Raw genomic sequence first — 26,141 nt, 5'->3', positions numbered from 1 at the left:
TGATTCCCCATGCCAGGGCCCTGTAGGGAAACCAATTTTTCTTAAAAAAAATGAGGAACAAATTCTGAGAAGAAAGAGAGAAAATGAGAAGAAATTCTGTGACAACTCAGGCAGGAGGCTACTCCTCATACACAGCCCTGGACTGCAGAGCTGAACTCCAGCACAGTGCCCTGTCAGGAACAGACATGTCCATGTTTTTCTCAGGAAGCCAGCTGGAGTGACAGGTTCACAGTTTTAAGAAGGAAAGAATACATTTTGGTACAATAAAGTGGCATTATCTTGTCCCATGAAATCACCATCAGCAGTGCCTGAGCAGAGCTGTCATTGCAGGGCTGTAGCTGGTGAGATGGCAAGGGGGGGAATGCTGAAGTCAAGGCTTGGAGCACTTCTCATCAACAGAGAAGTGATAAGCTAGAAATCAGGAACCAGCTTCCAAGCCCCCAAGCCCTCCTTCAGGTCTGAAGTGGAGCTAACAACCTCGAGTCAGAGGTAAGCTGACAAGCTGGAACCAAATCTGATTATAACTCAGCTCCTTCAGGCTCCAGCACAGACAGAGGGGCACTGTAATCCCATTGCATCTGCTTCTTGCCATGGGTATTTTGTGCCACACTTGGGGTATTAATGAGCACAAGTGATGCACAGAAATTGAAACCTCCTCTGAAAGCAGCTACAGTGGCTAGAGAGAAACTAGACCTAAGAAAGTAAAATTGTAGTTGTGTTGAAGTCCTCTTACTGCAGAGAATGAAATGGTCTTGTGAAATACTGAGGTAGCCTTCGTAAATTTTCAGGTGAGATGCCCAAGGTACAGCTGCAGAAAAACATGTTTCAGCAGCTAGAGGATCACAGCTAATGCTCAGCAATCTATAAATCATTGTTATGAGATTTCTCTATGCAAATGAAATTTATATAACCCTCATCAATCATAAAAAAAAAATCATAAAGATGAAATTTTGCAGCCGCAATGTGAATTAAAGGATCCCTTAACCTGTGTTCAAGATACGTCTTTATAGCTAATTAATTTTCAGATGGAGTGTTCTTTGAAAGGACTAATGGATAGTGAGCATTGCTGATTGATTATAAAATGAGCAGGAGGGTTTAAGAAGTGAGCTGTGAATGTAAAATCACTACCCAGCTTTATTAACTTTGCCATATTAAAATTCTAGACTATGCAACTGCGAGAAGCAGGTATTAATACAGTACCTTTGATGAGTGTATTTTATTTATTTAGCATCAACAAATTTCTCTTAGTTGGTCTCTAACATGGACATCTATTAGATTGTCCTCTGAACTGTATCTTAGAGACTTCAACTTTGAGAAATCCAGAATCTGGATTCTATAAAATATAACTTTATACATTTATGTGATGGGGTGGAAAAAAAGCCAAAAAAATGAAAGCCAGCAACTATGAAGAAAAGGAAAAGAAATGCAATCCATATGTCATCCTGCTGGGGCTGCTCTCCAGAGCTGCAAATCTACAGGTAACTTTTATTGAGCCATCATTACCAACAGTGACAAGAGCATTTATCGAAAGGCCACTCAATCTGCCCTGACCTGAAAACATCAGGAGGAAATGGGGGGCTGTTAAACACTGCAAGCACCTGGTGAGAGGAAGGGGAAAATAAGGAGCTTACCCTCTTCCTCAGATTGCAGGTGAGCGTGAGGTTCCTGGAGAAGGAGTTGGCAAAAGCAGTGTAAAAGTCCAGCACTTTCAGCAAGGCTTCTCGCTTGATTATATGCAAATCGCAGTAGGTCAGAGCCCGAACGTTGGCACAGGCATGGGCCAGGCTGGTTTCCTTCCAGAAGATATCACCAAACACATCACCTTTACCTGAAAAACAGCAGGGCAGATTTGTTAAAAGGTAATGCTTAGGCAGAGTTTCTCAGCACACAGATGATTTTTTCACAATCTGTCTTATGCTCCCAATTATCCCAACGCAAGCTCCAAGCCATGAAAACTAACAATGGTAGAAGTTTTAAAATTAGCTGAGGTACTTGAGCATCCTTAGCAGTAGCCCCAGGTTTTAAAGGTATTAATAGATTGCTCTGTGAAGTGTCACAAAGCGTAAGAGCCAGATTGTAAAGGTCTCCTTGTAGCTGAGGATTCAAGTAATGGATTTTTCAAAGGCTACCAAATATAATGAGCACTTAACTAATGTTCAGGTGATTGAATACTTCAGGTGTCTGTTCCCAAGTGATTTAGGAGTCCTGGTCTTACAAAAACCTTCTGACATCTAGGTTCTTTCATCCTCATGGCTCTACAGTGAGGGGCAGGAGCCAGCTTCCAGGGCCCATGGACCACATTTTAGAGGACATTTTAACATTTTTAATTCAGTGTCATTGGTAACACTCCTTCTGGAAAACCAACGAAAAGCCTCACTGAGACTTTTAACATTTAAATAACACCGCTAAATCTTAAACACATCCAAAAGTACAGTTCTAACCCCAATTCATCCATTTAAGTAGAGGCTTAGGCTTAAGTCTGTATTTCAATGTTTGCTGAGTAAGAGTGTTTGACACCTGAGACACCTACATGTATAAATGCCTCAACCACAGGGGAAAATTACACCTAAGGCTACTTCTGCAGTGTAGCAGGACAGATGATTGAGGACTTGGGACTAGCTATATTCCATGGACAGAAGAGTTCCAGTGACTGAGAATTCTTTGACTTAGCCCAGTTTTCTTTCCTCTGCAAGGAATCCACATCCCCACACCTGTGCTAGACACCCAAGCAGGAGAAGAGGATGAGGACACCAGATTCAAAATCACACTTCTGACCCAAGCAGAAGCCCAGCATTGGTGCAGGTTGGAGACATGCTATCTGGTTGTTCTGAGAAGAGGCTACAGAAAATACATTCCAAAGCTGCCTCTTGCCGCCTGGGCTTGGCCAGGACCCTGGTGTGTGGTTTGTGGCTGACACCTCAAATCCTGAAGCAGAAACCATGGTAGAAAGGGTGTTTTTTGTTTCAGACCCCCAGAGATATCCCAGCTCTGTGCTTTAGCTGTTATTTAAAGGGAACTCAGATCAGTCAGCCAGTGGCTATTGATTTCAGGCACCTCAAGCATCCCCTTGGTGAAGGTTAGAGATGTTACAGTTTTGGCATAAAAAAGGTAATGGATTTTAGTATTTACTCTTTTAAGAACTTTTAACATTTTGCTCCACTCTATTGTGGAAACACAGACCAAAGGGGTAATCTATCCAACCTTATTACTTTTAGGGGTCAGAGGCTCTATTTCTCTATTTCCATTTCTGCTTTTGGTATTGTACCCAGTAAAACATATCTAACATCTCTCAGGCAGAGTGAAATAAAATGTGCAAGTCTTTATCTTCCCTTCTCTGTTTTTATTTTCCAAAAAATGTCTCTATAACAGAATCATCCCTTAGAAAGGTTATAACTGCATCTCATTGAGCTGCTTTTGATTCTACATATTTTTATGTAATTAAATTTAACTACAATACATAACACAGCTGGTATAATTTATAAAACAAGGTGCTTTAAAATGTTTTCCTTAATACAGAGCATTTTATAGTAACATAATTTATCCAATGTACTGCTTTGAAATTACCTTTTGCAGTTAATTGTCCTTGTCTCTACTTAGAGTTCAAAACCCAGTTTACAGACATGCTCAGCAGAGTTACATAATTTATAGAAAACAGCCATCTCTGAAATGCAGAAAATTGCTTAATGGATTTGCTCTCTGAGGTGGACACAGGACAGAGCTGAGTCCTACTTTCAGTGCAGAGTGCAGTTAAAAGACAGTGGTTTTACCACTGAAATGTGAGCAAACCACTTGTCTCTTTTCAAATTTAGGCTAATGTGTAGTTAATTTAACCAAGAGGTTGAAAGCAGTGGATGCTCACCCCAAAACTTAGGACAACAGTGTGTTACAAAATCTGTATATAGACCATGGATAAATGAAATAATATTCATAAGCTTGAGAAGATCTTGGTGCCCTTCAGTGTGGCAGGAATGTGGGACTGCACTGGTTGGGACTTAAAGGTTGGGACACAATGAACTGAATTTATTCACCCTTCCATGAGCCATCACTCACTGGATTTGAAGGGTGAAACTCTAAACTCCTCTTACATCGTGGTTTATACTCCTCAGATAGTACAAAATCTTGGAAGCCTTTAAGGGATCTTGAATTTGACATTTCCCACAAACACTTCTGAGCTTGTCTGCTGGTTATAAATGTGCTAAGGAATGTACAGAATGAAAACAAAACCTCCCAGATTCTCCAAAACAACGCCTCTTCTTTCATAAATACAGAGATTAATGCACTATACTTTATCCCTATTAACTGCAGTTCACTGTGCAGAGAGGTAATTTCTCACTCAGGACAAGATCAGAAGTTAGGAAAGGATTAGGAAAGGATTTACTCAGTGGGTGGTGAGGCATTGAACAGGATGCTCAGAGAAGCTCTGGGTGCCCCATCCCTGAAATGCTCAGGGCCAGGCTGGAAGGGAGCTTTGAGCAACTTGGTCTAGTGGAAGGTGTATCAACCCATTCCATGATTCTGAGGGTAATTTTACACATTGCAACTAAATAAAAACAAAAATGTCATGGTTGCAAAACTGCAAACTTAACTGGTTAGGTCTGACACAGCCACCCAGAGACACAGACAAGAATTTTTCACTTGCAGGGAATGTTCAGAGCTCCAGGGGAAGTGCTGCTGGGGCTGAGCTGGGAATGCAGAGGTGGATATTTATGCAGCCTGCATAATTTCCAAAGATTTTCTAGAGATTTATTGAGGCCTTAGGACATTCCCTCCTGAATCTGCCCTGTCCTGAGTCCTGAGCACCTCCTGAATGGAGGCAAACCCCTCCCAAACCCCCTTCCCTCTGGGAAACCCTCCTGCCCCTTCTCACAGTGCCCAAAGCATCACTGGAAGAAGGAATGCTCTAAACTAGAGTGCAAGGGAAATACTTGCATACATTTTACACATCACAGAATCATAAAATCCTTTGGGTTGGAAAAGACCTCTAAGATATGAAGTCCAACCCTTAACCCAGCAATGCCAAATCCACACTAAAACATGCCCCTAAATGCCACATCTACAGAATCATTGAATCATTGGGCTGGAAAAGACCACTAAAATCATAAAAATTCAGATTTTTGCAACAAGAGGACATGTGAAGGGTGTTGGTGGGCAGGCATAATTTTTGCTGAAATACCAACATTGTTATCATTCTAAATACTATGTATGTGTGCCTGTACATAAAATATACATATATATTCATGCATATTCACATAAATATATTCAGGGACAATCAGATGGTATGCAGCTGTCAGGATATTTCTATGCACTGCTCTATCTTCTATATTCTGATGACCTTGCCAAACAGATTTGGGGGGACAGATGTTCTCTGCAGCCTTACACCAGGGACGGACCTGCCAATTTGCCAGACAGGAGTTTATGCCTGGACCTTTCAGGTAGAAAAAATTTTAAAGGCTTTATGGAACCCTCCAGAGCTTGCAGATGGAATGAAACACTCAGAAACACTCTGTTTAAACAACATCTCAGAATCCACATGTGTATTTATGCAGAGACAAAATTTATCCTCCTTCAGATGGGGACAGAAACTGAGCTAATAAATATCCTAGCAGAAATGGAGCTAGGATATTTATTGAGCTTGATGGATCCTTTGGAAGAAAGTTTAGGCAGGCAGTTAAAGAATTAATCCTTGATGGGAAAGAGCACTGGGTAAAAACACATAAAGGGAACCAAGTCTTCTTAAGGAGGTGGTTTTTGTGCACTCTTAGCTAATAAACCAGCTACCCTTTAACCATTTGAAAATATCTCCAAAGCCTCATCAGTCATGCTAGCACGAGCCAGACATGATGAATGATGTTGGCTCTCCATCAGGATGCACTCAAATCTTACACTGCTCATGAAAAGCAGAGGCTGATGTTGTTTGAAGATCAGTAAAACTGAACCACAGAGAGAAAATGTTCATCCAATCAGCTCAAGGGCCAAATACCATCAAGTGATGGCAGCATGCACACAAGTGGAGGTCATAATTACATCTATTGGTGTCTGCATTCATACAAATTCATATTTCTGTGTATCTGCAGTGAAACCTCCTGCTGCAGGACCAAACTGATGTAGAAACCAAATGAGCAGGGAGTGAATCAGCTCCTGTCACCCACAGCAGCTCTGAGATGGGTCAGTGAGCAGTTCTGCATCTCCTCACCATGGCACACTGGGACTGGTAGCACAGGTTAACAAAATGATGCAATATATTCATGGGATAAAATCCATCTGTGGCTACTAAACACAAAAGATCTCCCTCTGGCTGAAATACAGTCCAGTGGAGGGTTGGAAATATTCTGGGGAAGCATCACAGTTTCCTTACTTCACCTTCCTACTTTCTCCTGCACTTCTGCTGTTGACCACTTTTGGAGACAGGCTGCAGGGCTGGCTGGATTTTTGGGTGTCCTGGTTGGAGACAAATTTGGGAGGAAACAAATCTAGGAAAAATAGGGGATACCAGACCGTAAAGTCACTCCAAGACATTTGGCTTAGCTGAAATGGTGGTTTCTGCCTAAAGAGGGTGTCTGGAGAAGGTGATGCAGTGGTGCAAATCCATCAGGTGCACTTCCCATCTGGGACAGCACAGCTAAAGATGTGCAGGGATGATTCTAAACTGTGAAGAGAGGTCTTCTTGCCCCTGGGAATGTTCTAGCCTCAACTTTTTCTGGGGCATCCAGAAGGGCCAGAACTTCCTCGAAAATCAGACCAGAGCTGATCACTGAGCTGCACATAAACCCACCTCTATGGGGCTGCACATGAAAGGGCAGAATGACAGGAGAAAACAGCATTTCAGCCTCTCAGGCATTGTCAAACAGTCACTAAAGCTGCAATGACTGTGCCAAAACCCTGCTCCATGCTGGCAAAGGGACTTTGCATTATTTAACACAGTGCAACCTTCCCCATCTGCACCTGGAAACAAAAAGGAATTACCTTTCTTCCAGCATTCAGGACAGCTGCAAGCTGGGCCCAAAGTCCAGAAAGATTTTGTGCAAGTATCATCACTGCCGCACATCCTTCTAGAAGCCCCAGCTCCTGGAGACAGGTTATTTCCATTTTGATTTTATACAGAAATAGGTTTCTATCTTTCCTGACTGAGGAAATAAACTTGAAAGCATGACCATTCCTACCACCTTGAAAACTTGTAGGGCAAATCAGGTTGCCTCAAACTGTTATTCGGATTTAAAAGAACTGTACCACATGATTTTTAAATTATTTTCCTATTCTTGTGCTGGCAAGACTTTCAAGTTTTGGCAGTGAAGCATGCAGGCCTAATTCAAAAACATATCAATTCAGAGAAAGGAATCTTTCAGACTCTGGAGGCTGTGGATCAAATTTGTAACACACTAGCTGGCACTAAATTAAGACTGATGTTTCTTATCATAATTAACCATCATGCAGAAACACAAAAATATATTAAATTTACAAAACAATATGAAAAATTCAGGTTTGTCAGCAAGAACTAATGACACTTTTGAACAAGCATCAGTAGGACTAAATCTTACAACAGTAATGCAGATGTCAACCCAGACCTGCAAGATCTGACTGCTTCCAAGACACTTAAGGAGAACTGCACAGTGCAAACCAGCAAATCACACTCTTTCTTCAGAACCAGTAACCCTTCATATTTTGCAAAATACTTTCAGATTCAGCACTTAAAACCCAGCCTAAATCACATTAATTATTTCAGTTCTGCTAGCTGAAAAAACCCAACCCTTTTCTCTATGATTCATTTTCCTCTTAGTTAATTTAGAGCTTTAACTCATTGGAACACAGGGGACTTTTCCTATAGATGAAATAGGACACAGCCTGTTCTGAAAATTGCTACCAGGTGCATGCTACTAACCTGAGGAAATGTTCACAATTAGTCTGCCTTGGTCGACTTCACATGGAAAACATCACAAAAGTTCAGTATAAATTAACAAGAGCTGATTTGACACAGGGGCCAATTCTGCCAGCCTCATTCCACTTGAGAAGAAACCCAAGCTGCAACTAAACAAATTAAAATCAGGCAATTAGCCACTAATACTGTGAGATGGAACTGGACTAGCAGGTTTTCATGTCACAAAGTGCACCACATGCACACTCATTCCTGTCCTGAACAAAGCACATGCTCAGCTGCCCTGGCATGGAAATTCAAAGTGCTGCTGCATGGATACCAAATATCATCTTGCTAATGCCATGGATAAGAGCTGTGGAGCTCCTGGGAGTCCTGCTCACCCAAATGGGAGCTGCTACTTGCTCTTCCTCTAAAGAACTTTTCTCTGTGTGATTTGGTGGGAGATCTTTTATCAATCTTTTGATCTTCAAACACAAGTTGCATTAAGAGCAGAAAAAGACTCATCCTGATTTTCACCCGCCATACCAAACTCAAGAAACTTGCTTTACCCCTCTCATACAGCATCATATCCCCTTCCCAGATAAAAAAAAATTGGAAATAATTAATGAAGCAGACCTTTAATGAGGTCTGGTTTGTCTAATAACAATTAACAATGGGTTACTGAAACATGAACTATTACATTTATATTCATTTTGATTTGACTATCATACTGAGTTCACTCAGCAGCAACCCCCACCAGGATTTCACTGCTCAATATATTTTTATTGCTATGCAGCTTGAGCAATATTTTTGATCAATTCCTACAATCAACATCTGAACACAGCAGACCATTATTTTTCTGCTGAAAAAACAACTTCTTTAAACCTTGTTAATCAATATGCCCAGTTTAAGTTACTGCACAACTTAAACAGCCAGCTGTGCAAATAGCAGGAGCTGGGAAGCAACTTTCAGAGCCACTTGGATGGCATTGCCACCGATGTGTAACTCCTCATCAGGAGCAAATTCAGGTTAATGGCAGCAGGGTGAATGATGAGGTGCCCTCTGGTAGCTGATGCCTCTTTTCATTAGCCTGGGGACTCCAAACCCCTGGTCCTCCCCGAGATGCTTTGCTGGTAACACCTCCCTGTGCAGAGCAGTGCCAGTTAAATTGTTTACTCCTGCTTGAGACGGTGGAAAATTACTGACGTGCCTTCTCAGGGTCACCTCGCTTGCTGGGAAAGTTTGGATAATTAGAGACAAGACTGTTTGCCCTTCTCCACTCTGCTGGCAGCTGCAGATGAGTTATGTTAAAATGTCTGTGTCTCCTTTTCCCCAGTGTAGCAGCACCCCAGCTCTGCACATGGAGAACTCCCTGCTCCAGCCAGGACCTGCAAAAGGTGGGACACTGTCCTCGAGAAGGGGAGGTAACTAATGAGGGGAACATAATGGGGCACCTGGATAGCTCCTTTAATGAGTCGTAAAAACTGCAGGTCTGCAATTGGAGTCATTCTCTCACTGTTAGTGTTTCTATAATGCTGATTACTGCAGCGGCTGTGCCTTTAATTATCCACAAATGAGAACAAAATCAAAACTGGGGGGGAACCAAATATCACAGTGCTGCAAGTTGTCCTGTTAATCACCAGGCTCCACCTGATTTCAAGCACAGGGAACACCAAAGCTGGCACTGCTGAGGCAGGAAGAAAGCTGCTGAAAGAAAGGATGGTTGTTCCATGAAGGTAGAAAAAAAGGAAAGCAGCTGGACAGGATGCCAAGTCTCCTGAGGACACTGTTCCTGCAGGCAGGGAGGCTGGACGTGCCAGCTCACCCTGGCTGGAGGCAAGGGAACACGATAAGGGAAGATGGACAGAGGGAAAAAGCAGCAAAACCCATGGAGTGATTCATGCCAGGACCCGAGGGAGGATGAAGCCCTGCACTTTGAATGGAAGCACGAATGTCAGAGATGGGACATGATGGTTCTTAACCTGTTTTAATGTCCCTACCTGACTCACTTCTCTTGGATATTCCACATTTAAAAATACATCAGACCATCCATCTGTGGGTAAGCATGGTTGAAAAATAAACAAAACACCGTGTCCTTCTCCCTCTCCTTCCGTAAGGCAAATCACACACTACTGTATAAAACCACATTGCACTATTATTTCCTCTGTGAGGAGCAGAGGCTGCAGACAGAACGTCCTGTTCATTCCTGCTCTCATAGAGGAAATTAATGAGGACAAGTTTCCAAAGGATACTTATTGCATTTCCTCTACTCTAGGTCAGTGCTGGGAGGAGGAGAAGATGGACAGACTGGCAGCACAACCCTGCAAGTTGACTTTCCCTGGGAAAACCAGAGTGGCAGCAGATGCTTGGAGCATTCAAAGCAGGTACTGAGGTTTTCCCATTAGTCAGTTTTTTTAAACCTGGTCTCCCCCTTAGGCAAATTCATGTTCCTTGTGCTTGAACTTCTCAAGGCAGAAAAGATCAATAAAAATTATGTTTTTCACTGTCAGATCTCAGTTGCTGTTTCAGGTGCCACAGCTGCCACTAGAAATGCCTTTGCAGCTACATCTGGGAGAGATTTTCTTCCACAAGTGAATTTTTAGGACAAAATATCCCATAATTATTCAGTTCACTATTCTGCTAAATAATCTGTCAGAGCATGAAAAAGTTCTTCAATGTGTTCTAGGATCAGAGGAAGCAGTTTATCTTGCTTTAAGTTACATTTACACGTTCTGCCAATCCCTGTAGTACATGATGAACACAGCTCTGAGTCATGGAAGAATTGAAGGCACTTTTGGTAATTAAAGGTAATTCATTTAACCAGATATGGTTAAAATTCTCTCTGGTCAAATGGGAATTAACATAGACACTAGATTTAATACATCTAAAAGGTAGAAACAAAATGTTCTTACTGTCTTGTCATTGCAAACACACAGTATTCATCAATAACTGCAATCAATTTTTGCATGTAATCCAAGAGTGATGGCTCTTAATAAATTACATACTTATTGTTTTCATTGTAAAAACCATTAATTTGTTTAAATACTGCTACTTTTTCTTAAGCCTTTTGTTTTTTAAGTAACTGTAAGCAAATATAAGATATCATCACTGAGATTAATTATAAAAATGAAATGGTCCAGTGAGCTGGAATACAAGGAATAATTTCCTATGGAAATTGTTGATTTAGGAGCTTTCATCATAATGACTTCATGTCTGAACATGGAAACAGATTCATTCTTGCACTAAATCTCTCTTTTTTAAAAACTTAGTGTACAGTAGAATACAGAAAGGTGCAGCAGGTGTTTCCAAAGAGCATGGATGTGAGTTTTCCTGAGCTCCTACTCCAGCTGGGAGAATCTAAGTGATGCCCTGCGGGAGCTGTTCCCATTCAGCCCCATCCACACTGCCCAGTCCCACCCCACTTCCAGGCACACACACATTTTTAGGGAAATTCAGGAGCCCACTGGAGCTACCCTTAGAGGGAAGAAGCAGCACAGAGCTTCAGTGGAGTCTGACAGCTGCTCTAGGACCAGGAACCCGCTGGATTTGCCCTCAGGGAGTGACAGCTCCACCTTAAGAGAAGGCAAATATTCAACAGGATATGAGTTCTACAATAAATGGGCCTATTTGAAATAGGCAAGACAGGCTCTGGGTAGTTTTTTCTGCAGAGCCACCAGTTTTCCTCCACATAGTTCTGCCTCTGAGGAGGATTCCTGCCTCCACAATGGTGCTGACCACTCAGTCCCACCACGTGGCACACCTTTCCCAGTCCCATACAAGCTAATGAGGGTCTGCACTGGGTTATTTCCCAAAACCAGACAGCACAGTGGAGTGACAGGGTGATTTACCTAAATTTCCCCATTACTCAGAGTTCTCATGACTGTGGTTTGATACATGGTGTAACCCATTCCTTTGCAAGGTCAGATCAGACTCAATTTTCTGTAAAGCCAGCTCACTACAAGCAAAAATTGTGCCTCCTTGCAGAGACTGTTTGCAGGTGTTATTCTGGGCTAGAACAAAGAAGAATGAAAATCCCAGTGTGAAGGTTAATGTGGAAATCCTCCTGAGGGAGTAAGATAAAACAATGAGCATTTCCTCTGTGTCAAACATGTCAAGCACACAAATGCCATTCTCCTCTGCTCAGAGACACTGTAGCTGTGCCCAGTGACCCATTCTGGGCAGAAAGAGCACTCCCAATGGCACAAAACATGAAGGATTTGCTTCTAGAGAAGGATCTCTGGAGGCACAGCATCTCCATCTTATGACAACTGCTACCTTCCCACAGTCCCAGCTGATGTTAGGCAAAACTCATTAATATTCAAACCTCAGCAAAAGGAAAACACGCACAGACCACAGCAGAGATCACAGTACCTAAAATAGCCACCACCTCGTCGTCCTGGATGACTTCCAAGGACCCTGAGACCACAAAGCAGAGGGCATCGACGCTTTCCCCAGCGTGGTAGATGAGGTCCCCCGGGGCACAATGGATGGTCTGGAACTCCACGGCCAGGGCTCGCAGGCAGCCGTCGCTGGCCAGCCGGAAGGCAGGGTGCTCGTTGAAAACCTTCCTGTTCAGGTGCACGCAGATGTCTGCTCTCATGTCCTTGGGGCAGATCGACAGGACCTGGGCGAAAGAAAAGATGGAAAAATAATCAGCTGGGCATGGGACACCAAGGCCACCACTGTTTGAAATAAACTGGATGGGTGGGTCTGAAGGTGTGCCGGTGGGGGGTCTTGAAGTCCGTCCATCCATCCATCCATCCATCCATCTATCTCATTCATCCCATCCATCCATCCATCCATCCATCCATCTATCTCATTCATCCCATCCATCCATCCATCCATCCATCCATCTATCTCATTCATCCCATCCATCCATCTATCTCATTCATCCCATCTATCCATCCATCCATCCATCCATCCATCCATCCATCCATCCATCCATCCATCCATCCTATCCATGTATAGCCATGATATTTTCTGAAAAATCCTTTCCTTAGGATTTTTCCTCCTGAGAAGCTGGGAAGCCTCAGGAACAAAATGCAAACAATGGTTATCTGCTGCTGTGGAATGCAACAGGTGAATCTGTGATTGGTCTCATGTTGGTTGTTTCTAATTAATGGCCAATCACAGTCAGCTGGCTCAGACTCTCTGTCCGAGCCACAAGCCTTTGTTATCATTCTTTCTTTTTCTATTCTTAGCTAGCCTTCTGATGAAATCCCTTCTTCTATTCTTTTAGTATAGTTTTAATATATATATATCATAAAATAATAAATCAAGCCTTCTGAAACATGGAGTCAGATCCTAATTTCTTCCCTCATCCTCAGACCCCTGTGAACATGGTCACATCCATCCATCCATCCATCCATCCATCCATCCATCCATCCATCCATCCAATCATTTCTTACAGCTTCTGGTGGGAGTTTTATCCTGATTTGGGGCAGTCTTTTCCCACCCATCTACAGCTTTCACTTTGTCTGAAAGGGTGATGTGGAAGACAGCACTGTTCTGTTACACTCTGCTCACTCCTCACAGCTCTCACACTCATTTCCAGAATCTCACACTCATTTCCAGAGGTGGAAATGCTCTGTCCTGTCTGTGGGTGTCCCCCCACACCTGGTGCCCAGACTATCTGCCTGCTGCTATGCTCAGTCCCTGCAGGAGCACAGAACACAGGACTCACAGAGCTGAAGGAGCTCGAGGACATGCAAAGACAGACCATCCACAAAGAAAACTACCACATTTTGTTCACACTCAGAAAAACCAACTTTCAGTACTCTTGATGCAGTGACCACTTATCAACACATGTCCAAACACACCCAGGGCTCAGTTTCAGTGAGATATACAAGGAATTACCTGCTCAGGGCCTACTAGACCAGAAAATCCAAAGAGATTGAAGGAAAAAGGAAGTATATTGAAACCTCATGAAATGTAAAGTAAAGGTAAGTGAAGAACTGTCCACTATGAAGACATCTTCATTGTAGATCAATTAAATAAGACCTTCAACTAGTTTCTTTACCTTAAATAGCTTTCCCTATTGAAACAGTAACACAAATACACCTGAAGAAAGAAAATTAAAACCTGTGGGTCTTGTTGGGTTTGTAAACTGTGTGTTTAATACCTGCACAGCCTCCTAAAAACACTAATATTCTCATAGCCCCAAAATGCACAGTAGCTAATTGCACTAAGAAACATATAAAGACTCTTAATGTTTTTCTAGAATAAATGATAGAAAAGAGCACGACACTAAGAGCACCCTGGAAGTCTCATATCAAGAAGACTGCAGATCAATAGTACTGATTAATTTCCCATCACATGGAATTAATCTGGCAGCTTGCTCTGCAGACAATGCAGGCTACAGGGACATTGGGTTAATGAGTTGACTATTCTGTAATAATAGCAGAGGGAGACTCTGGTAACCCTGACTAAGCTTTGAGGTAAATGGTCACGTTAATGAACTCAAGCCACGATTTTAATTTCTGTTTAATGCAGGAGAGGTATAAAACAAATTACTGCAAAGCATTACTAAAGCTCTTAGAGCACAGAATGTGAAAAGAATAAATAAATTTTATTTTAATAATAATAATTGGTCCTTTTCTTATTCAGATAGATCAAAGTGCCTTTGGGATCAAAGACATAATGAATGCAGAAAGGTGAAACAGAAGTTATTCTCCCGTTCTCTGTACTATGACAGTGTGTGGTGAGAAGGGGCTGCCGTAATCATCTCCACTAACCTCTTCCACTCCAAATATTCCCATCAATCCCAGAACACCTGGTAAAATTATAGCCTGGAAGTTTGCAAATGATACAGGTCATTTGTTCCAATGGACAGCTACTCTTTCTTTCAAAACACGTGTTGTTTCTGAACTATTTTTTTTTCATTTTCAGCCAACAGTCAGAGAATCTATGATCTTGTTGAGATAAAAGACCTGCAATACTCATAAATCTCTTCCACATGCAGGTGTTCATAGAATATGACCAGGTCACCTCTCAATTTTGAAAAAACAAGAGAGATAGAAGATGTTTTTTCTGTCTAACACTATGAAGCGCAGGCTCTCTTTGGGAACTTCCTCCTTCCTGAGGTTTTCTCACTTACAACCAACTTCCCAGAGCTACCAGATCATTAGTTTTTATTTTAGTTAACACAGAGTAAGTCAATTTGAGTTAATAGTATTTTTCTGTAACAGAATGCTGTACAGAACACATTAAAATCCCCTGCATAAGTATGTTTTATCATAAAAACAGTACTAAACACATTTGACAAGGCATATTCTCTATAAGCCATCATTTGCATTAGTAATAGTATCTTGTCTGAGTCACTGTAGACCACGTTCTGTATCACATTTCCATAATTTAGCAGGGGCAAATGTCAATTTTACAAAAGTCTATTTACCTGAGTCATTCCATTTACCAGTAGAAATATGGGCACACCTAAGTTTCTCAATAAAAAAAAAAAAATATACTTTTGAGAGTGATTGTTTCACCTCAGCCTTACTTGAGGATCAAACAGAAAGTTTGTCTTTATTACAATAAAACAGAAACATGCCATCTTTCTTCATCTCAATAGTAACTTAATGAAAAATTCTGCTTTCCTTTCTACCATGATTGATGATTTTGAACATTTTTATCTACTCTTGGGCCTGAATCATGGTTATAAGTTTTTTAGGTCCCTTTAATACTATCAGAAATGTAAGTGCTTTTGACTTAACAAGGCCACTAGCTAGGAATTCTCAAACATTGCTCTTAAGAAAAATGTCTGTGTTCATACATGACTGATTACCAAACTTTAGCTTTTGAGCTTCCAAACTGCAGAAAAAATTGGTTAAACTGATGCAGAGGTTGTTCCTGTAAGATTCCGAGATATTCCAAGACCCTTTGCTTGTTTGGACTGTGAAATAATTGGACTTGTGAAATAATGCAAAGCAGCATACCATTTCCTCACAAATATAGACTTAAATACAGAGTATTAAAAGTGAACACTCAAAGAATTATTCTTTTTATAGACACAAGCAGCACATCTATCATTACACACTGTAATATGAAGAGAGAGAAAAAAAAATCCATTGCACAGAGAAAAGCCAGTCTTAGAAAGCATAATTCAGGAATTTTCTGATGTCATGAAAAAGTGATTCTCCTAATGGCAAATCACTGTACAGAGATATATGGAGATATCAGTTATCAACATCAGCAGTAAATGAGTAATGATCTAAGAGTTAGCCAGGAACAAATATGCTTAATTTAATTTTTCCTGTCTGCTACATAGGCATTGAGAACAAAGAATGAAACAGATGACAAGTAAAACAAATATTTAATACTAGAAGATTTGGCAAGGCATTTTTGACTGCCATAGATAAATGTAGATACATGTAGAGGGAAAAAGAGAGCAAAGATAGACAATTGCAACACTCAGCTATGTGTTTAATGCATGCTCTTCAAATGAGCACTTCAAATTCAGATGAATATTCATGAAAATGACCTCTTACTGATAATACAAGACTCTGGACATTCTTACAGTGTATTGCTCTCACTGAGATCTCAGCAGCATGCAGCCAAAGAAATACAAACTAATAGCACCATGGCTGTCCCTGAGTTCATATTGTGCACAAACACACACATGTGGGTGCAAAAAAAAAGAAAAAATAGGTATATCCTGCAATGCTCAGTCAATCTTTTCTCTGTGAGGGAAATATCTCCAACATATCCTGGCAACAGAGCCAAAGCTCAGCTGGGACATTGGTTCTGCCCTGTGTGTTCTTCCAACAGCACAGCAAAAACCCACCAAGATAAATTTCTTAAGAGGAGATTTTCTTGGAGATTCAGTGGCCTTTTGCAATGAAACATGCAGTTTGTAAGGCAGGCAGGGTATTCAGGTGCTAACTGAGGGGTTTGGAGCACTTGAGGGGACAGGTGCTTGTGCTGCTACAGAATTTGCTTCGTAATAAATCTGTAGCCACAGACTTTGCAGCCAGCTCTCCCCTATGTGTCCAGGCAGCATGAAAGAACAGAACCTGCTACATATCAGTGCCAAATCAGAGGAGAAAGCTGAATTCTACCTAGAGGAGAATCTTTGCTGGCTGTACCAACTCTGATTTCACCAGGAAAGAAGCAAGGCTCCCTGAACAGCACACTGGTATCCACAAATATCTGACCCACTCCAAAGCTGAGGGAGAAGAAAGCAGAATAAATAAACAGAAAAATATTTAAATGAACAGAATAATATTTATCACTTTCCCTCTTTGCACAGGAAACTGAATCTCCTCCAAGTCAGTGTAAGACAATTGCTGAACTCTGCCATCTCCACCTGGCACCCAGCTGATGCAGACCCCAGCAAGATGAGTCCCAAAGCAAAGACTCAACAGCGCCATCATCTCTAGATCATCTCATATGGAAAATGCTGACAGGGAGAGAATGGCTTGTGGTTGCTGCTAGAGATGGGGAAAGGCAGGAACCAGATCTGGAAGACTCACAGGGAATTAGCACAAAAGGTCTCACAGTCTTTTCAGCTCGAGATCTGTAGGGGTGGGGAATTAAACTCCCCAGGAGGTTCCATCTGATTTTTTAACTCTCTCATCCATTGCCTCAGCATGTGCAGGCAGTTCAAGATAAGCTTCCTGAACAGCTCAAAGAGCTCTACAGGGAGCAGAGATTATAAAAAATTCAAACAAAAGCAAATGAATTAAAACAAAACCTGCACAGATTAAGAGCGCGTCCAAACAATAACTTTTAGGATGGGTTTACAGGTTTAAGTATTTGTTAAAAAAATCTTTCCCAGCTGGAAAACACTACAGAATGACTTAGCAGGGTTACAGAATCTGCTAAGACTTGTCAACAAAAAGGGCAGAGGCCAATGAATAACGAACATTAGGTATCAACCCTCTTTCAGCACACAGGATTCCCACATTTTGGGGGTTGTATGTTGGGAATATATTGACTGATAACCAAGAGCTTTGACATTCTATGGTGCAATAACTAGGAATGCTTCCTGAATGAATAACTGTAACAAATATCAGAGATATTAAAAATGCCAGCTTTGAAAATAAAGAAAATAAACTCCTCCAACCTCAAACCCATTTGAGGCCACAGATAGGTCTTTTTATTTTGAGGAGAAAGGCAACTATGGGTTTTCAGACATATTCAGCAGTCAGAATCAAGGTCAGCTCTTTACAAAAAACCCACAATACTCACTAGGAAGCTGACCAAGTCACTCAGATTTTTTAGAAAGATTTGGCTCATATGAGTATGGAATTCTATTTCAGGCCTGGCCAAAACATTCAGCACTGGATGGAGGCCAAAGAGACAAAGGTAAGAAAACATCTGATTGGCAAATCACAGCCTTTTTCTGTAATAATCAGGTAATTTTGTAAGGATCTCAAAGATGATGTATTGAGCTGAGCAGTAATTAACCCTGCATGCATTAGGGTAGTCTTTAGCACATCACTGAGTATCTTGGCCCTAAGAACAGAATGTCAGCAGCAATGCTGTGCTCTGTTTTAATTGCACTAAGATCCAAGGTCACTTGGATTTAAATGCTCTAAAGTTGAAATCTGAAAATCACATCTAAGTTGAGTTTGGCTTGTTTTCTCATTAATAATATATGAGCTGAAGCAGTGATTCAAATTGATAGATTTAGTGGCATCATAACAAAATTAACTTGTTTTTTAACCAAGTGACTGGTTAGACACATTTAAAAAATCCCTAGAAATTTGCTGTAGAGTCCATTAAATTCTGTTTTGTCAACACACATAGAATCTGGCTGAGGGTTTGAAAATCAGGGCAAGAAGAAAGGCAACAACATGTCCTTTAAGGAATCAAGGGGTTCACCAGCACAGGGACTACTGGTCTGTCTAATGCACTGAAAAGTGGCACGCTAATAACATCCATGGATGACCCCAAGTAGTAGATCCCAGGTTGCCTAAAGATTATACATTTAAAGGTTTTATAGTTTTCAGTTTTATTGTCATAGTTACAGCAAGCAAAATTATTGCACAGCCTTCTAATGGGGCAAGGGATTGCACACTACTGGAAAATCTATCCTCAAAAACCAGCTTTTTAGATAAAACAAGAAAAAGAAATATCAGAAAGCATGTGTCATGCATCAAAGAATTTCTCAAGTCACAACAGTTTCTGACACTTAAGGTCAGCCTTGGAAGAATGGAATTGTTCAGTGCATTATTTCATTTTGTGCTTCTTCTGGAGGTGGCTTCATTTTGTGTAAAGACACTCAGGGAAATGAAGGGTGAAACCAGATGTGGATAGAGCTTCCCTGAGATGTGGTCTGGAACCGAGAGCCCCCTTGTCTGCTCCATCCCTTTGGTGGCAGTGCCCAGGAAATTGCCTGGCCCATCCACTCAGGGACTTACTCCCTCAGGAATTAAACTCATGAGCAACTCCATAGCCCAGGTATCTCCTCAAGCATGCCAAGGTCACCATTTATTCTGTATTAATCCCAAGATATCACATGCAAGAGGCAGAGATAACTGTGAATACTCTCTACTGGTCCTGCAGAGTGCATACAGGAGGCAAACAATCCATAAAGGGGAAACAGAAAGCTCTACCAGTGCACAGGCCCCGCTCACGGACCCATGGGAAGGACAGTGAGATCTTGAGCATCTCTCCTGCCTCCCCCTCTCCAGAGATCTGTGGATTCCAACTGTTCCTGTTCCTAGCTCAGCTCTGGGAGGTGAGCCACAACTCCTTGTTCACCTCATCCCAAACTGCAAGGAACGACCAACAACCTCTGCAGCCTCTACAGCAAAACAAAAATGCTCGTCCAAACAATTTTTACCTGCCCTTCCCAGCAGGGAACTGCGTGCAGCTGTCCCAGGTAATGTTGTGGAAGTTCTCTTTGGCCACAAAGCCTGGCAGGCTTCTACTCCTGGTCATCCACAAGAAAATCCAGCCAGCACTTAGGGACACCTCAGTTGATGGGACATGGCAGGAATGGCAGCCCGATTCCTCAGTTTGTCCCAGGGTATCACTAATTATTTCTACATCTCTTGAAGCTTTTATTAACAACAAACATGAATAAGCTGCATTGTCCTCATGTAGATTCATGTTTAATGAAGTTACAACCTGTGTCTATTTAACATAAACCCATCTCCATTATGAAAGCTTGGCAGTGAATAATTCTAATACTGTGTTATGTTCCTGCGATTTCCATTTCAGCCAGTGCAATGTGGAATTGGCTTTCATTATCCCAATTGCCATTGATGTTCAGGTTGAAACTAAATAAGATTACGTTTTTCTCATTCAACCTATGGCTTTTCTGAAGGAAACTACTGTTAAAACATGACAGACATTTATTTAATTGCCTTCTGAGCAAATTGTAAGCCGTAAAACAGCACAAAGGTCAAGATGAGAAAATCTTTGGGTTTTACAGACATTTCAGTGTTATCATTAGATAAGACCTTGAGACATCTGCATGTTAGTTAATGGTTGTTCTGCTTTCCTGGATAATGACCCATTTCTCACAGAAGAGCTAGTATCTATAAATTTCTCACTTGGTGCCTGGATATTTTCATAAAAACTAAGATATTTGAATTCAGTGTATTTCATACACCAAAATATTTCTGCAAAGACTTTTTTTAATCTACTTTAAAATGGTCACATACACATAAAGCACTGCCTCTTTTACCTCTCACAAAACAACCCCAGGTTCTGATGGATGAGAGATATTGCTTAATATATAAAAGCTTTTCAGTTTTGTCAGGTTTTTAACCCTGCTCGTTATTAGATGAATAACCCCAAAATGTGCATCACTAAATATTAAAAAAAAAAAAATTTAAAAAATCCCATCTTGTTTGAGCCACAGTTACACCAGGAGATAAGTGTCCATGTATTACATCTCTCATCCCAGCTGTCAGAGGAGGGCTCTCATGTTTAAGTGATTTAAGATTATGGATCAGAGGCCAATTTCTTCCCCTTAGGTAATAATAATAAATATGCTAATGCTTTTAGTGTCATTGTTAATTCCTTGTTTGTGAGCACTCAGAGACAGGCTGAAGCAATGTGGTCTGAAGGCAGGATTTGAAGATGAATTGTTCCCAAGGAGATCAGGGAAGCCAAAATTCTGAGCTTAAAGCATCTCCACTTCAGTGTGGGAGACCAAATCCTCGTCCACATACAAGGAAAGCACACTGAGATTTTAAACTCTTTTCAGGACATCCTGCTACACAGACAACAAGGACTAGATCTTAACTTAACCTCCTCCACTCTAATTTCCATTCTGCCTTCAGTTCTCATGTAAGGACTCTTCACTTTTGGCCAAGATCTTCTTTGGGACTGCACACTGAATGTGCTATTCAGGGATAAATAATTGAGACAGCAAATCAACAGATGTGAAGTGGTAGTAATTTCAATCAAGTTTTTAACTTATATTTTGATTTCAAGCACAATAATTTAAAATCTTTAATTATCAAAGAAACACACGTTACCTCTTGTTCCATCAATGCTGGGATTGTCCAACACCACAGAAATCTATTGTAATACTCCTAAAAAACTCATTCTTTCTTCTTTTCTTTAAATTTGGGATTCAAAACACAGTCATTTTAACATGCTGGGTGACTGAATTAAATGTATTACAAATTTGGGGCAAATGATGTCCCAAAACACACTCCAGTGTGACCATGGAGATATATGTGGAACAATTTAGGATGTAATAGAGTATGTTGGGTTGAAAAACATCCTTGGATGATAGAAATTGTCTGATCTCTCTGATGAAAAATTAAAGCTGAAATTCCTCCGTAATTATGCTGTGTCATGACCACATGTGTGTTTTGCAAGATAATAAGAAGCTTAATGAAAAGTTCATAAAAATTAAGGAAAATGGGAAATCATGTGATGCAAATATATGCTCACAACAGACTGCTCAGAATGTCATTGCTGGAGCGAATTGAAAATGAAACTGCAGAAACCTGTAAGGTCAGGTCCAGGCTGCCAGAAGAAGCAGTGCAGAGAAGCAATACAAGACCTGGAAGAAAATCCCCTCTTCCAAGCTGGAGCATTGTCTGGACTCAGCAGCTCAGCTGCAGGTGCAGTGCATCCCATTAGCCACAAAAATTTTTGTGTAGCCACAAAAATAAATCTGATGTGACACTGGGTACCTCGGGGTCCCTCTGCTCCCACCCTCTGGCTGCTCTAGGTTTGGCGCAGATGGATGTAAGTTAAGTGCAGAGGGTCTTACAGCAAGGCTTGACGGGTTAATGAAAGACCTGAGGCAAGAGAAGCCATCCACCCTAGATCACCAATCTCTAGGACTGTACCTCTGTTTCTATGATTTTTCAGCTGGAATTTACAATAGTTTCCCATTTATTTGGGTGATGTACATCATGACACCTTCCTGAGTGGAGATAAATGTAAGACTGGCTGCAACACAGCTTCCCAAGCTTTTGCTAAAGGCAAAGTTTTGCAGAAAGTAGAAAGCAAACTGCCTTGTCCTTGCCCTCATCCAGGCCCTGGGCTGCTCTGTGCAGGCACTACAGGCCACTGGAGCTGCTGCTTTTGCAGATTTGCAGGCTGTAAGGGACACAAAATACCAAAATATCCAACCCAGTGCTCAAGTTCTTACATTTCTCTTGTCTCTGTTCTTCTGTACCATGGGCTTTTCTGGGAAGCTCCATTAGTTCAACTACTGATGTCCAGATGCAGAGGTTCCTGAAATCCTTCCACTGTTTTACATTGAGTTTGCATCCAGGGCTATGTTTGGGCAAATCTTCAACCAAGAGAAAATTGTTAAAAACCTAAGTCACAGATTTTACAGGTAAATTAATTATCTAGCTAAGCAGCCACTCCATCCTACAGACCAGAGAACAATGCTTGCCATGAGTCAGAGATTAGGGCTCTAACTGTGTTTTTATCATCTATAAAACCGGACATGCGGAAACTATGGTAGGAAATTTCAGTAATTAAAGCATAGGTTCTCCTAATTAACTGCAAAGCATCATTAAAATCTAATGAAACTGTAGTGGAGTAACACAGGACTCTGGCTTAATAGCAAGGAGATAAATGCAAATGGCAGTTGAATTTTCATGTAGTTGGAAGTTTATACAGTAGGACTGAATGCATTTACAGGAGTTTAGAATAGAAAAGCTCACTTTTAACACTTGTAAATCAGGATTAGGAAGTTAGGGTATTGGTGTATAAGAAGTTAACATATTAAAGAATGTGGCATACTGAAGCACAAGAATCAAAGAAATAAAGATTTTTGTTACTTAAAGTATTTGTATTTGTAGTGGTAAACTGAATTTCATAGCAGATGATAAATCAGAGAAGTGGTGTTGCAAAAACATGATGTAAGACTAAATTTTTCTGTGCAGGGATTTCATCCTGGAATACCTGAACAATCTGCACCACCCTCCCATATTGCACCAGAGATTCAACTGAAGAAAGAACTTTAAAGCTCTGCAAGCACATTTCAAGAGTCATCTGTCATCTGTCATGACTCTTCCTTAACTCCTTTGGACCCTTGGCCTTTAAGTTCTCAGGAGGGAAATCATGGATACTGAAGTTTGACTGCCTAATTTAAGCTGACGTGTACCAGGTCCACAGGAGCCACAGGAGCATGGCTGATCCTCACTGAACAAAAATCTGACCCCAAAGCTGTTTTATCTTGCCTTATGTTCAAGGCATTGCAGCTGGAACCCTTCCCTCATCTGACTTCAGCTCTCTGAAATGTCCAAGGCTGGACAGGCTCACTGCACATGCAGTGCAGAAAGAGAATTCTTGAGGACAAGCCTTGAGGTCAGTCCTGGCACATGATGAATCGCTCTCCAAAGATGATCTTCTAAAACCAGCTTTTGAAGAAACCTAAATTATCAGTTCCTTCTGAAGGCTAAAGTCCTGCAGGACTTCCACCCTGTCATGGATGCCAAGGGTATCACATTCTCTGTGCCTCCCTACCAAAGGGCCAAAGTGCCATTCCAGAGATTTGAGCTCAGGGAGATCAATCTCTACTGCCATTAAATCTTATACTAATTATGCTGATGGATACGTCTATGGCCTGGGCATCAGCAAAAGGTCCAAGCCAATCAAACTCATTTAATTGCAATGCACAGATGCCAATACTTCTCAGGATAATACAGATGTAGTTTAGACACCAAACTATGTTCTTGGCCTAATTTGAAGACCAATTTCCCATTGATTTCAATAGTTAAGTACATTAAAATTATTTAGTATTTAGAACCAAGACTGGAAGGAAAGCAGAAAACATTTACCACAATGAAAAATAAAGGCATACATTGAAAACAGTATAACAGTCCACTCTAAAAACAACAATTTTTTTTCCAAACACAGACATAATAAAGGTGTAACATGCAGTTAAGAATTTGTTAGTAAATTATAAGCTGCTATACAGAAGAAAGCACACAATGGACACAAACTCTTGCTATCTAAAGTGTTACCTCAGGTACTCATACCTTTTCTGTGTCAATTCCTTTAGACATGGACCAGGTTGAGACAATGTAATCCATGACTCTTTCACTAAGGCCTTTTGGGACTTGATATAATTTTAGGAAATCCCTCACATTGTTCAGCATCTCGTGGTACCGGTTGGTGTTGGCATACATTTGCTGGAAAATGGTGGTGACGTTTCCAAAAATAGTTGCATAAAGAAGAGCTGCAAAAAAAAAAAAAAAAAAGAAAATATATATGTATGCTCCATTAAATGCTAATCATAATTCAAAGATAATGTCAGAGAAGTTTATGGTTTACACTCTAACATTAGACATTACAGACTTTTCAGAAAAGAGAAATATTCTGGTATCTCATAATACCAATGTGCTGCGCTACTTCTGTTTTTGACATTATCAAATACACAGAAATGTGCCTGTCATTTTTAATAATCTTTGCTCAGACATACTTTATAGCAGAATTCAGTTATGCATTTCCATATTGCTTAAAAAAAAAAACCAAAACAACTGCAGCCTACAAATGGTAAGAAATAAACCACTGTGAAAGGAAAAAATGCCTTCTATCACTCAGTGCTTAATGTCTTCCCTCTACACAACCCATTTCTACCTCATTCCAGAAATCTCACTTTGTTTCAAACCAATTTACTATTGTACATCACCCCTACGTGAGAGGTGGCATTTTTAAAGCAACATGGTGTTCTCCTAAAACCTATCTAATAGAAGAACTGTACTCCCATTTCACACTGTGATATTTATGTGTCCAGCTAGAAATCAGATGTCGAAGTTCATCACAAATACAGGATTCAAACCCAACAAAGTCACACAATGTGTAGCACAAATGAACACAAGATTTCTGTTTAAGAAAACAGAGCAGAATAACAGTCTGTGTGATGCTGCAAGGGCAGGTTTTTTCCTTGCTTTTCTGATTGCTGTGTCATATCTGCAAGCTACAGAAAGATTTTTCTATTCCTCTGTATCCATTCAGACATATATCAACACTTAAGAGTACAAGCATATGGATTATAAGAAAGTTTAGATGGATGAATGCCACATGACTTTTTAAACTTCTTTAGCTTTCTCTGCTCTTTTGGACTTCTGCAGCAGGACAAACCTGATGAAATATCACTTCTCTTAAGTGCAACATCCCTCATCCTTTTGAACAGTTGCTGATTTATCATGCACTCATCTCATCAGGTATGTGAGGGCACAATATCCCTGATGTTAGATGTTACTGCAAATCATTATAAATGTATAGAGAAGCCCCAATTGCCCCCAAAATGCTGTTTTTCTGCAGAAGTAGAATTCCTACAACCTCCAACTACAGCTAGACTGCACCTGCAAATCCAATTCCTGCAACCCAGCTGGCCATGCAGACTTACCCAGAGCACACAGGCTGATTGAAAATGTGCCCTGCAAGACTGGCACAGAGAGATGCAACTCTGTCACCTGACAGGCTGGAAACAGCTAAAAATGCCATGGAGAAAACAGCTTGTCTGAAGCAACTGGCACCTATTACCTCCTCTTGGCAGAGAGGATTTGTAGAAAAATATAAAGCCAGAGAAGAAATTCTGGGTTTATGTCTCATAATATAGGGTCCTGGAAAAGTTGTACTTAAAAAAAAAAGTTTCTTCGAGAAATTATGGGTAGAATAAATTATTGAATCAAGCACACAAAATCCCTGTAAACACCAGCCAGCAATACCTCAGGAAGCCAGAATCCACCAGGCTGTGGAGTCTGCACAGGCAAACTCAGCATTGTTTCTCTGTTGGAAACTAAAGCTTTCCTTTCCGATTGGAAATGGTAAAAATTTTTGAGTTCATCCAAATACTTCACTTCTCTCACAGGTTACTGCATGGGGGATCTTTGGCAAAGAGTTGAAGGGAACC

At 40.9% G+C, this 26,141-nt stretch overlaps 1 protein-coding gene across 1 annotated transcript in view; it reads right to left on the bottom strand.

Annotated features, from left to right (window-relative positions):
- Window positions 1-26,141, bottom strand: part of KCNH5 (potassium voltage-gated channel subfamily H member 5) — a 153,247-nt gene that overhangs the window by 28,906 nt on the left and 98,200 nt on the right. Inside the window, exons 8-10 of the mRNA XM_054286716.1 lie at window positions 24,262-24,461; window positions 12,221-12,473; window positions 1,632-1,828 (exon numbers count right to left, since the gene is read on the bottom strand). Of these exons, the coding sequence (XP_054142691.1) occupies window positions 1,632-1,828; window positions 12,221-12,473; window positions 24,262-24,461 (650 nt within the window). The remainder of the gene's footprint in view (window positions 1-1,631; window positions 1,829-12,220; window positions 12,474-24,261; window positions 24,462-26,141) is intronic.

This window comes from Melozone crissalis, unplaced genomic scaffold, assembly GCF_028551555.1.
Source record: "Melozone crissalis strain CALT ecotype California unplaced genomic scaffold, PUWL_Pcris_2 ptg000056l_1, whole genome shotgun sequence".
NCBI lineage: Eukaryota > Metazoa > Chordata > Aves > Passeriformes > Passerellidae > Melozone > Melozone crissalis.
The sequence above is the reverse complement of the archived record's forward strand: the minus strand, read 5'-3'. Positions and strand labels throughout refer to the sequence as shown.